Raw genomic sequence first — 16,463 nt, forward strand, 5'->3', positions numbered from 1 at the left:
ACATTATACTCCAAACCAGGACAAGCCATTAAAGTGCTGCAGAAAGAATGAACACCAGGGTTGTGCAGCAGCAGAATTGCCTCCAGGACACAGCAAGTAGGAGTCATTGGTAGTTATGAGGAGGCAATGAGGTAGCTTCAGCCCAAGTCCTCTTACTATGGCCAGTGCTAGCCACACCACCGATGGGATGGGTCAGAAACCACAGGACCTGGGTCCCTTCTCTTATTTGAATGTTGCCGAGAAACACGGTTGCTGAACAGTCTCAAACCCAGGGCACAAGCACAGTTCTCTTCAGGGACAATGAAATCTGGGGCATTTTACAACTTAAAAATAAACACCAAATCAAGGAAAATACGGGTCCAGAAAAGCCGCAAAAAACCATGGGTAACAAACCAAGACACCCGACCAGCCTGTCACCAGCCTGACCACAGTGGTCCATGTTGCTACAAAAGAGCTCTCAACATGATGTATAATTTACCACTGTGGCCTTGAAAACTGCTGTAGTGTGGCGTGACGGTAACCTGCTCCCTGTTCACTTACGGAGGAGACTGTTCTCCCCACCCCTCGGGCTCGCAGGTGTGATGGATCAAGCCCATCTGGCCAGGATGAAATATTCTGGTACCAGGAGACATGCATCAATCCTTGTTACTTCCAGGAAGAGTAACAAGCACAGAACAGTCACTGGAGCTTCCAAAGAGGGAAACAGTCACCTGGTGCTAAGGGGACACTCCTAAGGCTTTGAGCTGCCTGGCTACTGCTTGGAAAGGCAGCTGGACCAGCTCAGATGGACCCCAGGAGCCCCTTCATCTGCTTATGAAGTCCACCAGCAAAACAACTTTTCCCCTTCCCTCCCTTTTGTTTTCAGGCCAAGCAAAGGAATCCCCCCATGCTCCACAAGAAAGCCAGCCAGAGCAGGGCTATGCTTTGTTCTCTTTCAAGCTTATCTGCATTTTCAGACCATAATTACTGCAGACATTTTATTCCCCTAGAGTGATGGGGTGATGCAGGGACTTGGCTGCCTTCGAAGACTGCCCACCCATCCCGGCAATGCATTCTGCTTGCAATGCCTTATCCTCATGGTCCCTCCTTCCCTTTGCTCCTTAAACCTCTGGTACTCATCCATGGGGTTATTAATTAAATGAAATGCAACAAAGATGTACTAGAAACAAACGGGGAATTTGTTATCTAGAAACTGGAGGCTATCTAAGTTCAGAGATGACAGACTGTGAAAGACCTGAATACCATGTCCCAGGTGCAGAGAACAATGAAGGAATCTACTGGACAGAGAATCCCAAAGACATTTCTAAACAGAGACCGCACTGCAGAGCTAAATCAGAGTTTATCGATAAGCCCCATTAAATTTGCCTCAGCTCAGTGGTTCATCGGGGAAGGGAGGCGAAGCAGGAGCAGATGAGCGTGCTGGAGATCAGCAGGTGGGCATGGCACCCGTGTGCTGACAGGAGGGCGCTGATGGAAATAACTGTTGTTTTTCCCCTGCCATCTGCTAAACCTGTTACTGTAACTCATCCCCCTGTTTCCTTTCATCGGCTGCTCCATCTGAGCAAGGGGGCAAGGAAGGAGCTGCAATTTCACTTTGCTGCTGGGTTGTTCCTGGCACGGATACAAAGAGCTGCAGGTCTGAAGATACAAAGAGCAGCCCCTGCCCACCACCTTGGAGGGACAAGAGCTCAGCCAAGACAGGAAACAGCAATAAACTCCCAGCAGCATCTCCTCCTCCTCCTCCTCCATCCCCTGTGGACCAGAGAAAGGCATGCAGCAGAGCCTGTGCACAGCTTCCTGGAAACTGGTGGCTCCAGAAGAAGAGAAGAAGGAAAGGCCATTCTGTCTTCCACTGTGAAACTCATTTAGTGCACGCTCCCACAGCAGCCAGGCTGTGCAGATGAACCAGGCAGTCACGGCACAGTTACAAGGCACCAATGCACAGCTGTGGTTGTATGCCACCAACCAGCCCCACAAAACTTCCCACCTGGTAAAACCCAGCACCGGTTCTCCAGATGCTTCCCAGGACCTTCCCAGCTCGTTGCTGGGAACACTGAAGGCAAGGGTTCCCGTGTGACTGGAGTCTCACTTAAAACACCGAGCAAACAAGACAGTCTCATGGTGGGCTCAGTTCAGCGTCCTTCAAAAACCGAATAATCCCCTGGTGCAATCCTGAAAGGAAACTTCTGCATGTGGAGAACCCTTAGCATCAATTAATAATCCCCATGACACGTTTCTTTAGGAAAAGAGAGTCAGGTTTCTCAAGCATCTTCTTTAGCGTATCAGACAGCATCCCTCTGGATGCACTGATGGGAAGGAGTGAGATGGGGAGCAAAAGGCTGGGGTGAGGGCAAGAGGCAAAGCTAACCGCTTGGGAGGTAGGTTAAGAACAAACACAAGCAGGCTGTTCTTCAACAATATGTAGGTGAGCTGTTAAACTCCTTAAAGCAGGATGCTGTGGACACTGAAAGCCTTCATGGACTTACAGGGGCATAACTCAGGCAAGAAATGTTGACCAAAAGCCAGTAATTATAAAACCTGGAAAACCCTGAAGGCCAGAACAGTGTTTAAAGAAGAGGTGTTACAAGCTTGCTTAATTTTAAACTCTTTTCTAAGAGTTAAAAACTGTCATGTTTGGTGGCTGCTAGGCTAGGCAGGCTGCTGTGTGCCCCAGGGAGGTGGCTCTGAGGTTGCCACACAGAAGAGCCCACCCTGCAGTGGGACTCACAGGGGACACAGGTGCCCCGACATGTGGCTTGGGAACCTCAGCACCAGCCCTGCTGCCCCACTGCCCCAGCCAGCTCACAGAGCAGGAGGGGGACAGTGCAGCACCAGCACAAGGAAGACAACTCCAGCTTCTGCAAAGCCATCCACACAGGAGCCACAATCAGCGTGCAAGACGAGACAGATCTGAGGTCAGCACTCCCAGAAAACATCTCCTGCAGGAAAACATCTAGCTCCTGTAAAAAAAATCCTTCTGTAATACAGTAATGCCATCAAAATAGCTATCAGGAGGTAGTTTATCTTGTAAGCTTGGAGATATTAGCAAAGTTTATGCAGGTGAGAGAGACTGAGAAATGGGGTACAACAGAGCTCTTGTTTGGGAGAACTGATGTTTAGCAAATGCTCCACTGAGCACTGAATGGAGCCCCTGTCCCCCCCGCGGCACTGCCAGTGCTATCCCCGTGCTTAACCACTGGAGAGTCAGCCAAGCTGAACCTCTGGGAAAAGCCACCCCGTTAGCACAGAAAATCAAGTAGTCTGTCCATGCAAGGGGTTTGCATGGGCACAAAGCGTTTTGCAGAGTGGATTCAACCCCTCCGATATTTCTGTCTGCTGTTGTCTAGGAAAGGCAGTTCTCAGCAGAGAGCAGTCTCAGGAGGAGACCACTATTTTGGAGTTGAGATCTAGCCTAAGCTCACGGTGAAGCTGCACGTAGGCATCAGGAGAACGGCAAAACAATTCATTATACAAGCTATAATTTGTCTGGGTAGTGGGACACAGCAAAAAAGCCACAAGCCAGCAAGCATTCTTAACCAAACCGACATCCATCAACTCAGGGATCTCTAGTTTACCAGCAAAAGCTCCTGGAATGGCTTCCTAGGTGGGGCAGCCACTTCATCTTGGAGCAGGGACCTGAGCCTCCTCTTTTTCTATTAAATTCCCTGTCACCTGGCCCAGGAATTTATGTCCCTATTATCCCCCAAACACCACACCAGGGTGACAATGAAAACTTTTGCCCCTAGCAGAGCGCAGATACGAGGAAAGGTAAGCACACAAAAAGCTACAGGAAAGCGTGAAGAGACAAGACTTGCTTCTGGAAGATGCTGGCTACCAGTCTGCACTTCCAGTTTATGGAAACAAGGGAAAGGAGCAGATTTACTCCCTGTTTTAATGATGGAAACATGCTTCTGTCCAGCATCCTCTTCTCTGGACCGAACACAAATCTTTTAGCTGCCAATGGCTGCCAGCACCACGGCCCTAAGCAGGACCTTTCAGCCAGCCCCTACGGGAGGCAAGCTGGCGCATCAGATCACATCAGCCCCGAGTCTCATTTCAGCCCAGTTCTCCCTTCTCTGATTTATTGGGGCTGGTGCCTGCCTGGCGTCCCTGTCAGTCTGCATGCGGGAAGCAATCAATTACTGCGACTGCCAGTGCCACCCCCACCTCACTGCACATCCGCGGGGCTTTGGGACTAACGGAGTAACGACAAGCTGCTGAAGTTGCTGCAGGCATAGCCTCGTTAGCAGCATACACTTTCCTCACCTGGTCAGGTCCTGGCTTATAATCACACACCTTCCAATCTGGATGGCGCAGGCAGCCCCCAGGATGAACAGCCCTTAGATTCAGCAGCAGCTGGGATGCAGCGCTGGACCCAGGTCCTGCCCCTCCACCTTCTCCTTCTGGTGATGCTTCCCCTGGCACGTGGCAGGGAGGAGCGGGGTTACTCCCTCTACACTTGGTCCTCCACCCCAGCAAAGGGAACATCCATAGCAGCAGAGCTGAACCAGCCCTGAACCACTACGCAATCCCCTGCCTTTAGCCAAGGGCTCTTTGGGAGAAACAGCAGGAAGGCAAGCTGGGGATGTGAGCTTAGAGGGTACCCACACATATACAAAGGAAAGAAGAAAATAATTTTTACAAGTTTTCCCAGGCTTTGGCAGCCATCAGCAGCCCTGCTTCAAGTGGGGTTTGTCCTGGGTGTGTTTGCACAGAGGAGCTGCAATGCTGCAGCCCCACGGAGCAACCAAAGCGACAGGGACGTTTTGCTGGTGTCCCAGGGGAACAGAGAGCTCTGACAGACAAGGTTTGTGGAGCAAGGAGAAAAGGAGCCATCCTCCAGTAAGCTGCAAACAAACCTCTCCAACTTCTGCTGTTTGGTGGCAAATGCCAGGTGAGCTCCAGGCCACCACAGAGGGACCCTGGCCCTGAGCATGCTCATGCTCCCTGGCAGGCAGAAGCAAAGCACAGGTACACAGGTCAGCACCTTGGATCAAAATCCTCAGGGAGGCTCCGTGCCTGCCTACAGCTCAGTGCTGGAGCTGCAAGACATCAGTGGAAAGAAAACATAGCTCCTCAGTGCTTCCTCCCTCTGCTTTCAACATTTGGGGTCTACAACCATAAACCGTGGCAGCAGAAGCTGCAGCCACCAAGACCCAGGAGTGCTGGGAAACTGGGGCAGGGAGCCAGCGCTGTGAGCAGGATCTGCTTTAGAGATCACAGCCAGAGGGTCACCCGCCTGCCTGGCCTGCCTTCCTGCCAGGAGAGGAGCAAGTCCCAGAGGCCACCTTCTAAAGGGGAGCACAGCCCCACAGCAATGCCGCTGGCTGAGACGGCGTCAGGGAAAGCCACTCACTCTCGCTTCACGCAAAGGGCTTCGAAGATCAGCTAAACTGGGAAGCAGCAGTCCAAGTGATGTGCACAATGCCTTTCCTGGAGGATGTTTGCTTAGCGGTAGCAGGAGGAGGTTTCTCATCTGGCTGCAGACTAGGTAAGTCAGATGTGGGGTTTCTCTGGTTCCCACCACCCCACAGCCCACCCAGCAGGCAGAAAGCACTGCTCCCAGTACACCTATTTGGGTGGTAGCAGCTGGGAAAGCCAAGCAACCTCAGCAAGCAGGGAGGAGCAGCGGCTGAAGCTCACCGGCCAAGCCCCCAGCTGGGATCTCCAACGACAGGACAGGCGCAGATGGAATCCCACTCACCACAGCCTCTGCTGAGATGTGGGCTCCATCTCTGCTATCATCTGCTCTTGTAGAGGTCGTGAGCCCTTAACAAGCCTTCAGAGAATCCCAGTGCTGGGACTGCTGCCCGCCCCAGCCCCGCACGCTGTGTGGGCAGCCAGGGAGCCCACGCCAGCCTTTCAGCCCTGCCCTCTTACTGCGGTAGACCTGCTGGACTCAGACAGACCCAGCGTATAATGATGAAGATATTTGAGAGAAGAGGAATTTACACCTTTTAAAGACATCAGGAACTCCTGAAGCCGGTAGCTTTCAAATTGTTAATCCACAGCCCCCAGAGGGAGCGAGGCACGGTGCTCAAGGACATCTTTTAAGCACACTGAGGTAGAATAAGTTTGCTTTCCAGGTGCCTGTGATCCCACTGAGTGGGGGGGGAGGGTGGGAAACCCGAGGTTCATAAGCTAAAAGGTTCGAAACAACAATTTTAAGTGTCTTATACATGACGGAATGCTCACCTACCAAAACCAATGAAAGATGCTTTTAAAGAAAGAGGCTTCTCACGGCCAGGGACACCTCCTACCGAGGACAGCAGCTCTGCAGCCTCTGGGAAGCAGCACGAGGATGGCTCCCTCCCCAGCACGCCCCGCTTGGACACTGTGGACAATTATTAAATAACCACTTCAGATCTTGCTTCACTGCAGAGTTAACCTGGGCTCCTGCATGTTGCGGAGCTGAAATTCAGCTGGCAAGGAGAGTTAGCAGCTGAATGCCTTGACTCAGCAGTGGCTTTGTGCCCAGCCGTTCAGATTTCCCCAGCCTTATTCCAGAAACTCTGCCGCGGCTGAAAACGGCTTTAAACTCAAAAAGCATGGAAGGGGGTTGTACACAGCAACTTCCCACCCCAGCAGCCGAGCATCCTGCTGCTGGTCAGACCTGCTGAGATATGCAGGGAGCAGGAATTTGATGATTTCTCTTCTTTGAAACTAGTTTTCATCGGGCTTCCATCCAACACCAGCGAAAAAAATTCCGCATCTCCACAGACTGCGAACTTCCCAGAGGATTTCTCTTTCCATAACCGTTTCTCTTCTCCTTCCGCCCCTTGCCCCCCAGTTCTGTGGAGTCACCTCTTCCCAATTTTAACCAGCCGCTCTGGATTACAGCCCCACTCTGACCCACCACCGGGTAGCCCTCCACAGTGGAATTAGTTATCCCAGTCCAGAGCTTGCTGGACAGGGATCCACGTCACAAAAAGCCACTGATCATCACCGCCAGTGTAAACACCACAAGCTCAATCTGCTGTCCTGTTTGAAGTGGTCGCTTTGGGCAGGAGGATGCTGGAAAGTTGGCAGGTGTGTGCTGAGGGGACGGAGGAGGGCTTCACCTCCCTCTTCCACCCGCCGACTGCTGGAGACTTCTGCCCCAGCCCCGCTGTCGGCTGTGACCTACCGCCCAGCTGGCAGCGATGGCAAAGGCACACAAAGTCAGCATTTGACTCTTTCCCTCTCCACTCAGTCCCTGCCCACTCGACCTCCCTCTGCGTACACCAGCGGCAGGGCTGGGGCTCGCAGAGCAGGAGAGGGAGTGAGAGGGCTGAAGAACTCGGCTTGCAGGGCTGGTGTCAGCATCAACCTGGCTTTGCTGGTGCTTCCAACACCAGCCAAGGGATGCTGAAGGGAGCTGCACTGCAGGAAAGCAGGAGATCCCTGGCTCAGCCCAGGAAGAGCTCCAGCACTGGGGAAAGCAGACACCACAGGGGCCCAGAGATAGACGCATGGGCTGTCTAACCTCTTCTTTCCATTCCCAGACACTGCCAGACTGGAGGACTAAATTCACCCTTTGCAGTTAAATCAGAGCTGCAGGAACTGTGGTCAGCTGCAGCCCCTGGCAGTGGTTTGACATCTTGGGGTGACGTGGGTTCGGTGGATCCTACCTGCACCCCAGAGAAAAGCAAGCAGAGGATGCACCCAACAGCACTCACAGGCACGTCCCCTTCAGTGCCACCAGCTGCCACTGCTATGGGTGTGCTGCAACCCGAAGTGTCAGCCAGGGAAGCCGAGGGAAGGGACAGGGAGCAGGAAGGCTCCCAGCCACCATGCCACAAGACTGGCTTCTTGGTTTGGCACCGAGCATGCTGACCAGTCCTTTTTCCCTCCCTCATCCCCTCTTCTCAGCCACCCAGCATAAAAAGCTGCTTTTTTTTTTTTTTTTTTTTTTCCATCATTCTGTTCGTGGCCTGGCTCCCTTTCAAATTCCCGGAGAAAAGTATTTATCTGCTGGATGAATGATGACATCCGGCCAAACCCCAGACACGCTATCACGTCTGATCCAGCCCAGCCGTCTATCACAGCCCTCATCTCGTTATTGGTAAGCTGGCGGCGTGCCAGCACTTGGGGCTCGGGAAAGGGCTCCCACCAATCTCTCCAGAGGAGAGAGTCAAGGACTTTTTATTAATTAGCATTTTGAATTGTAGCTAATAAATACCCCTCTGGCATTCAGGCTGGGATAGGAAACACAACAGCGATGTCCTTGAGATGCTGCAGCATTTTGCTGCTGGAGGCAAAATGGACAAGAGTCACCCGCTAAGTCCTTCTGCGTGCTGCAAGCTTGCCTCTCCTCCCTGGAGAGGAGCAGGCAGCGGGAGGGAGCATGGCCACCACCGGATTCAGTGGTGCATCACCCACTTGCCCATCCAGTACTGTGACGGCCACACACACTCGCAAACACCTGGCAGTTTTGCAGCGAGAGCTGCTCCGCAGTCCCACAGGACACGGTGGGATATACCCGAGGATGGACCCCACAACACAAGCACATACTTGGGGCCAGCCTTTGGGATGGCACCTCGCTCTGTAACCCAACCCAGGGAGACAACGAGGGACTTGGCACTGATCGCTGCCTGGCTCGGTGGCCAGAAGCGCTTCAGACGCAGCAGAGTGCTGAGCTGCACCGCTCTGGGGCTGATGCTCAGCACCCAAAGGTCTCCCCATCTGAATGTGCTCCTTGTTCTGGCCACAGCCCCCACCCCCTCTGATTTCTGGCTCAGTCTACAAGACAAAATAAAGATGAGGAAGGTGGGCGCAAGGCTGAAGCTGCCCTTTAACCCACTGTGTATGAAGGTGCCTCAACTACAGGCCAGTTCAATAGCTGACTCCTTTTCCAGAGCAGCTCAGCACCCTTTCATGCAGGGCTCAGACACATGCACAGGCAACCCCCACACCCCACAACAGCCCCAGAAGCTGTTAACCCCCACGATAAACCCCCACCCAATGTCCTTGCAAGCTCCTCTTTTCCTTGTGTCCCTTGGTTGCCCCTTTGCTGAGGGATGACCGACGGGGCGGCAGGTTAAGTGGTGAGCAAGAGCAGGGCAGGATGGATGAGAGCGCCAGCCGACAGCAAGCAATTAGTTAATGGGCTCCGGGGCCCTCAGACCAATCTCATCAAGTGACCATGAGCTGCAGGAGGAATGATGACAGGCCAAGCAAATAGAAACAGGAGCCAAAGGAGGAAAGCAGGGATGGGGGGAAGGGGGAATTAAGAGAGGGAATGAAAAAAAAATCAAAAACCCAGGGAGAAGACGTATTCCACACAAGCATAATACTTAGCTGGAGACCTGAAAGGCTCAGTGTTGCAGCTCGGAGGAGAAAAACAAAATCCCTTTATCTACCTCCACACTCTTCCAATACAGAATGATGTCAAATCAATTTACTGCCTTTCCTCTCACAATTAATCAAGTCTCCTCCATTGCTCAGCCTTTGTAGAGCCGTGCATCGTGTCACATGGAGCATAAAAAGAGAGAGCAGCATAGCAGGAGATGGAGGCGGCTGCTCAGATTTATGCTGCTTGTGATTAGTAAGAGATGGGTGGCTCCTGGCCAAAGTAGCTCATAGTCACAAGACTTATAACCACACAGAGTTGCGTAAGGCACGCGAGATTCCTTGCAAATGTTCCTTGTTTTGCATGGAAAGACTCTGGAGCGTTGTTATGGATAGGGCTCGTGGACATGGCTAAGGGGAAGAGCCTTTTGAATGAGGCAGAGGTTGTTGGTAACCATGTGAAATGAGGCTTTTCAGACTAACCATGTTTCTGAAACCAGAATTTGCAAGTAGAAAGTGGTCTGGAAGGAGACCGACACTTCACAGGGTCCCAGAGAAGTGTTTCCACCTCCCTGCTGAAGAAGGCTATGCCAGGAGATGGCTGATAAGGCAGGGGTGTCCATCTTGAGCTCCACAGCCCCTGTTCCCTCTGCAAGAAAGCCTTCAAGTCCCAGACCTGTGACTCCTGGGGGGAACTGGTGAACATCAGACTTATGGGCACCTGAAAGTTCAAGGCAGTTTGTGTTTCATCACCGCATGGGTGGTAGCAGCCACTCAACCAACTTACTCTTTGGGGGGCGTCAAGTCGTCAGGTCGTGTCTCAAAGAACTGGAGAACTTCCTCACACTGGGAGATGTAGGGAGGCAGCTGGATCAGAGCCTGCGGACGGAACAGAGACACTGGTGATTGGAAGCATCAAGCCTGTGCAAGGAGCCGAGTGAGGACAGGCCCTCAGTGCTGGGGACGGGGTCACAGCAAGGGGCTCGGCACCCGTGTGGTTCCTGGCATGCAGGAGCACAGAGCCAGGCTGGGGAGAGCTACAGCAAACACACACTGCAGCGGAGCAAGGCGCAGACAGCCCCCAGGTACACACACCACACTACCCCAGCTGCAGCTGGAGACTAAAGGAGAATAAGCTGAGACTGCCCAGGCCCTGCTTAGCCCAGCTCCAGCCTTCTGGACAGATGTGCCCTCGCAGGGTAAGAGCTACAGGGATGTCCACCCCAGCATCCAGCCTCCCAGTCACGGCAGGGCTCAGTTTCCCAGCTGTGCTGTGGGCATGGAGCTGGCATCCTCGGGAAAGGCTGGGCAGTTTACACGTGGCAGACTCTCAGTGCTGTCAGCCCTGATGAGCACATCCCAAAAATGCTCCGTTGGGCAACAGCAGCTTGGGAAGTGACAGGGAGAGAAGCAACAGGAGGCAAAAGCGCAGACACCAGCTCATCAGGGCAAGGGCTGAAGGCTGCTACGTGTGCTGTCGGGTGGCAGGAGCTATACGCTGCCTCTGCTTTTCTCCTTTCCCTTCAAGGAAACCTGTTGCAAAAAGACAGGCTTCAATGGTGGGGCTTGCAGGGTGAGAATGTGCCTGTCTCTAGGAGGTGGGGGCAGAGTCTGGGACAGCAATATTCGCCTCGGGCCAGAGCTCTTCTAGGTCCTCTCCAATGTGGGCTGCAGCGAGGGCTGGGCAGGGGAGGCAAGATGGGCAACTGCTTGCTCTCTGCTCGTCAGAGGGAACAGAGTCAGATGCTGGCAACTGCAAAAAGTAAAAAACCCTCCTGCAATTGAAAAAGGGACGATTTGAAATCAGAGAGCAGTGCCGCAGCCTGACCTGGAGCAGATGTTTAACCATTTTTCTATATAATTCCCCCTCCCCTCCATTTGCTGTCACAGCAGTCTTGTGACAGCAGTGTGGGCGAACCAAACCTTCATTCATTTCTGCATTGGAGACAAAGCCACATCTGCAAAGCCCTGGGGTTACCACACAGATCAGATGTGGCTCCACACTGACCTAATTGCTGGCCCCCAAAAGCCCTTCCAGCCATTCAGCACAGTCATTCACTGCCAGCACAGCAGCCGGTCAGACCGCTAATCCTGGGCCAGCTACGATCAAGATCATGTGAGAAAGAGGAGAGAGAAAACTTCTCACTCCATGGCTTTTGGGTCCAGGGTAGGGCTATTCAAAGACCAAGTTTTGCACGGATGCCATTCCCAGGTGGTACCCACAGGTACCACTGCCCAGTTCCAGGCATCCCATGATCTACTCTATTTCCCCCATGCCAAAATCCCCCTGATTCTGTGGCCTGGAGAAGGCTCCATGTTCCTTCCCTTGATCCTTTTGCCTAGTTCCACCTCAGATCTTACCCACCTTCTTTCTAGGGCTCTCCCAGAGCACGAAGATACCCTACTTCTCTTGCAGGAGATGGCAAGAAAGCAAAACCTTCTTACACATTTTTCTGTGGGAACTTGTTCACAATGTATTCACCTAACCCTCAGTTCTCACTCAGGAGGGCCAAGCTGAAGGAAATATTCCGTATTTCTGTTCCGCACCACCACCCTCCAAGCACATGCAACATCCACATCCATCAATAAACATAGCAGCAAGAGCGTGCTGGGACCCTGTGGCTGAGATCTGCTGCACGACGTGCCCAGAAGGGACATCCCTCTGCTCCTGCTGACTCCTTGCTCATTCCACATCTCTGCAGCCTTTGGTCCCACACCCACCTTCAGCTCAGCAGCTTTACAGTTAACTAGTAGCAACTGCAAGGCCAGGCACCGTGCGCCTGTTCCTACTTGGTAATGCATTAATGGGAGGAGGAGAAAGCGGCTCCCCAAGTGGGTCATATAACATCAGCCATTATTTTCCAGTTGTTAAGTCAAAAGGATTCATTGTATTTTATGCCGTTAATGGCATCATTCTGAAAGAGACAGCTGCAGCATCTTATCACTTAGGGACCTTTTCTTCCCCAAAATTAAATTTACAGTTGTGTGCGTCTGTATGTAGCTGACACTTTTTAGTGACTCAGAAGACAAGGGACTGATCATGCCCAGCTGGAGCCAAGTGGTCGCTTGTACCAGCAGCCTCCCCCATGCTGCATGGAGGATGCAGGTCCAAGCACACCTTGCACTACATCTCCATCACTCTGCTCCCATCAGCTATCCCGGCCTGCAGTGGTTTTCACCCGCAGCCTCACTGCAGAGCTGTCAAGATGCATTTACTAATTCACCTTTATCCTTGTAGTTGTTATTCCAGCCACGACATCCCTTCCATGGGTCTGGCTGAGTCCCAAAACCCACAGTCTCTTCCACCATGGAAAGTCCTAGTCCACAGTCACTGCTACACCTCCCGTGCTCAAAGAATGTGATGGATATTTCACCAATTCCCCATCTTCTCCCATGGGCTCTGTGGTCTTTGTATATGACTTTAAAAGCATTCAGACTGGATTTTGGAGGTACTGGTCGTACCTTCAAACCATTCCATGGCTGCTGCAAGTACCAGTGCACTTCTTCAACATGATGACATGTGGAATACTCTATTTGTGTGAAAATAATTTTTGTGGACTTCAGTATTTTGCTCCCCTCCCTGCCCAAAGAAACCCTAACATCACAATTTGATTTAAACTTAAGTACAGTTTTACATTCAAGCATATGGGGCAAATAGTCCCAGCCTTATCTCTGTTGGCTTCCAAGAATTTTCTGCAGGTACAAGTCATCTTACCTCTCTGCAAGTAACTGTTTCACATAACCGGTAACAGGAGTTTACATCCCAGTTTGGGACCATCGGTTCAAGAAAGAGCTGTCTTCTACATAAAACAGCAGGTTCGTTCCCAGCAGATGGGAAAGGAAAGGCTCCCTAAGGAGCCAAGCCCTTCAAGCCTAGTCCTACGCGCAACCATCTCACTCCAAACCACCTACCAGACTGGACGCGGCCAGTCCTTTCCAGCCCATCTGGAAAGCTGGGTCTGGTTTGCAGCTTGAGAAAGGAGAAGAGAAAGGGAAAGCAGCAGCAGGGTGCAAGCTGGCATGGAGCAAGCCCAGGTCTCCAAGCCCTCAGCATTAATAGATTGAAAAGCAAATCAGTGCATGGGTTTTCATCACAGAAAGGGTTTGGTAGTGGGGAATAGCCCACACTCCCCGTTCTCCCAGCACTGGCACACCATTATATATTATCAAACAGGATCAAGCCTCATCAAGGTGGCTTCATCTTTGGTTGATGCTAGAAACCTCCCCTCACCTTGCAGTATTCATCAATAGGTATCAGGCGCTTGACTGCAACATCACGGATGTGACTCCGGCGGAAGAGGATCTTCCCTGAAACAGGAGAGATGGAGAGACAAGAGCAGGTCAGCACAACACCCAGGAACACTCTCCCGTGAATCACTCAGTTAGGACCTATTCCCTGCACATCCTCTTCTTACCAAAAGCACTGTACCTAAAAAACAAAAAGCCCATTCCCTCCCACAGATTAAATACCTCACCAGAATAAAGCACATTTAAAGTGGCAAGCATGTTCAAGGAGAGAGAAGAGGAACCAATTACCAGCATACTACAGCATACATACAGCCCCATCTTCCCTCACCAATGTGGCAATTACAGAGCAGCAGCCCCTATCAAAGCACGTGCCTGATACCTTACGGTCTGCTGGCATGCAGGTCCTGGGTGTCCAAGTCCACCAGCAAACGCCAGTGCTCGCCAGAGAAGCGGGCATCCCTGTGAATGCCGGCGCAGGCGGGACCCTTGCTGCAGGCTCCAGGCTTGTTCAGGGCATCCAGGTCTAGTGTGGGCAGAAGCCAAGCCAGAGGGTTTCTCCCTGTGCAGCTCCTGTGTCCAACTGGTCCTGGAAGCCACAGTGTCAGGACTGCAGCTCCGAGTCAGACCTATAGGATTTTCCTTCCTGTCTGGGGTTTATTTTTGTTCTCCATTAATGGGATCCTCTTGCCACTCCAATTCCTCCCCTCTGGCTTGCGGTACAGGCCTCCTTCCTTTGAAGTCTAATGAGTCCTAAATGCTTCAAGCTGCTCTCACAAAGAACAGCTTCTCTGGCATTTAACAAGACAAAAGCCATTAGCAGACAGTGAAACAGATACACATGAAGACTCAGTGATCAAAAGGTCTGGTATAGGGTAGGGTTTCAGATCTGCACTTTCCAAAGCACCAGGAACTGGCACTGCTTTGCTATACAGTCACCTGGAAAATTGTGGTTTGGGGTGGTGGTGTGGGTGGTAGTGAAGTTCCCTCAAGATCCTCCTTACACCTCTCACACCACAGGGAAGTCTCATCTCTTTGTCCCTACTTGGGTTTCCAATCCCACCACAAAACCCAGGGAGAGCAACTGATGTGCCTGTCCATGCCATCTCTTCACTCATCAAAGAGGTCACCGTGGGGCAACCCAGAAGCCAAACTCCCCTCACAACCAAACACCAACACAGCCTCTTTGCAAGCAACAGGAGAACAGAGAAAAGCACTCTGGAGCATCACCCAGCCTTCAGCGCTGCACCATGGCTAGCATCAGCCCCTGCAGCAAGCCTTCGCAGGAGCCGCAGCATTGCTGGAACCAGGTGCTGGATGCTACTGAGCTACCCAAGAACAGGACACGGTAAAGTGACCACACGCTTACCACAGTTTTAAAACCAGGGCTGGGTCACACCCCCACCACCCCTGCCTCCCCACTTCTCCCCGACTTGTCCAGGATTGGGAACACGCGTGACTTGTGCAGCCTGCCAGTGCATTTTTATAAGCAGAGATGAACTAAGCCAACCCAACTTCAGCTTGCAAGGAGCATGAATCAGAACTTTATGGAAGAGCCAAATCTCCGGCTAGGCTCAGTTAAAGCAGAGCGCCTTCCAACCTGGACCGTCCAAGGGAGCAATCACACACAGTATTAGCTCTGTCCTTGCCCTTCAGTGAAATGCACAGGGTCAGACCAGCTCATACCAGGACTGACTCTCATTTATGTCCTGTTGACAGTGAGGGGCTGAGACATTCATGGTGGGAAATGCTCTGCTCTGAAACGCATTCCTTCCCACAGCCTGCCAGACCCAAGTCTGGCAGTCTTTATGATACAGAGGAAAAAAAAAATATCCCTCTATTCAATCTGTCTTTTAGAATTTGAGGGTGAATAGCCTGGGAACACAGAATTTGTCTGGAAAGACTGGGAGCAACAACCAGGTCAGCATTCCCTTCCCTGCCTGTAGTAATTATTTTCCATCAGACAGGAAAACGATCAACAGTTTTCCCTTCTCATCAGCAGTCGTGGCGTATTTGCTGCATAGGTTTCTATCTGAATGATGATTTTTAAAAAGATGAATGGATCACAATAGTTTTGTTGACAATTATAAGGAATAGCTGTTTGGGGTTTGTCTGCCAAAATGAAATCACTGATGGGTGGGTACATTATAAATAGATGAAATAAGAAGTCCTGGATGTGGGAATATTTAAATGTTTAACCAATAGATGCTAGTGCATAATAATAAAAAGAATATAGTTTTGGGGAATAAATATATCACAACAACTGAAGTGATCTTAAATTAGTCCAGGCACAGAGCATACGAACCAGTAGGAAATCCAGCTCCTCTCTTGATTTGCTCTAGATCTAGTACTTTTCAACAAGGAAGTTTATTTTCTAACAAGAAGCTGGTTTTTAATCAAAATGCCTAATTAACATAATTGCAGACCCTTCAGTGCTGCCAAATACTGCTATATAAATCCTTGCCTTGAAAGGCGAGAGAGCACAGGAAGCCACTTCCCCCCTGGAAGGGAAAAATGGGCAACTCGCTGGGTCGGTGCGATGCAACATTTTCCTGGGCACGCCTTCCTGAGACCGTATCTGCAAAATGGGAACAACAGTGCTGTCCTCTAGGGCTTTCCACATGGCCAAAGCCCACACAATGCAACAGAAACACATGATATGACCCATCTCCTACCTGCACCCCTCACTGCTGTAGCTCCAGGGGACACAGCGAAGGCAACGGTGCCCATCACCCACACCTCATTCTAAGCGCTCGCTGCTTTACACTTTTTTGGCTGCCTCCAGGAGCTTGCAACAACTCTCAGCCTGGTACCAGGTTGCTGCCCTGCTAATTGTCCAGGTGGACTCTCTTCCTCCTGCCCACAGCAGATAGTCCTTCACGCTGAAGGGGAGGAGAAGGTTTGGGATTAGCTCCTCTAGGTCCTAAAGGAAACACGTGGCAAAGAAA

At 51.6% G+C, this 16,463-nt stretch overlaps 1 protein-coding gene across 2 annotated transcripts in view; it reads right to left on the reverse strand.

Annotated features, from left to right (window-relative positions):
• Positions 1 to 16,463, reverse strand: part of SH3PXD2B (SH3 and PX domains 2B) — a 78,228-nt gene that overhangs the window by 19,243 nt on the left and 42,522 nt on the right. For both annotated transcript variants that reach the window (XM_040603020.1, XM_040603021.1), the window contains exons 4-5: positions 13,502 to 13,578; positions 10,058 to 10,149 (exon numbers count right to left, since the gene is read on the reverse strand). In XM_040603020.1, coding sequence (XP_040458954.1) covers positions 10,058 to 10,149; positions 13,502 to 13,578 — 169 coding nt within the window. The remainder of the gene's footprint in view (positions 1 to 10,057; positions 10,150 to 13,501; positions 13,579 to 16,463) is intronic.

This window comes from Falco naumanni, chromosome 8 (genome assembly GCF_017639655.2).
Source record: "Falco naumanni isolate bFalNau1 chromosome 8, bFalNau1.pat, whole genome shotgun sequence".
Taxonomy (NCBI): domain Eukaryota; kingdom Metazoa; phylum Chordata; class Aves; order Falconiformes; family Falconidae; genus Falco; species Falco naumanni.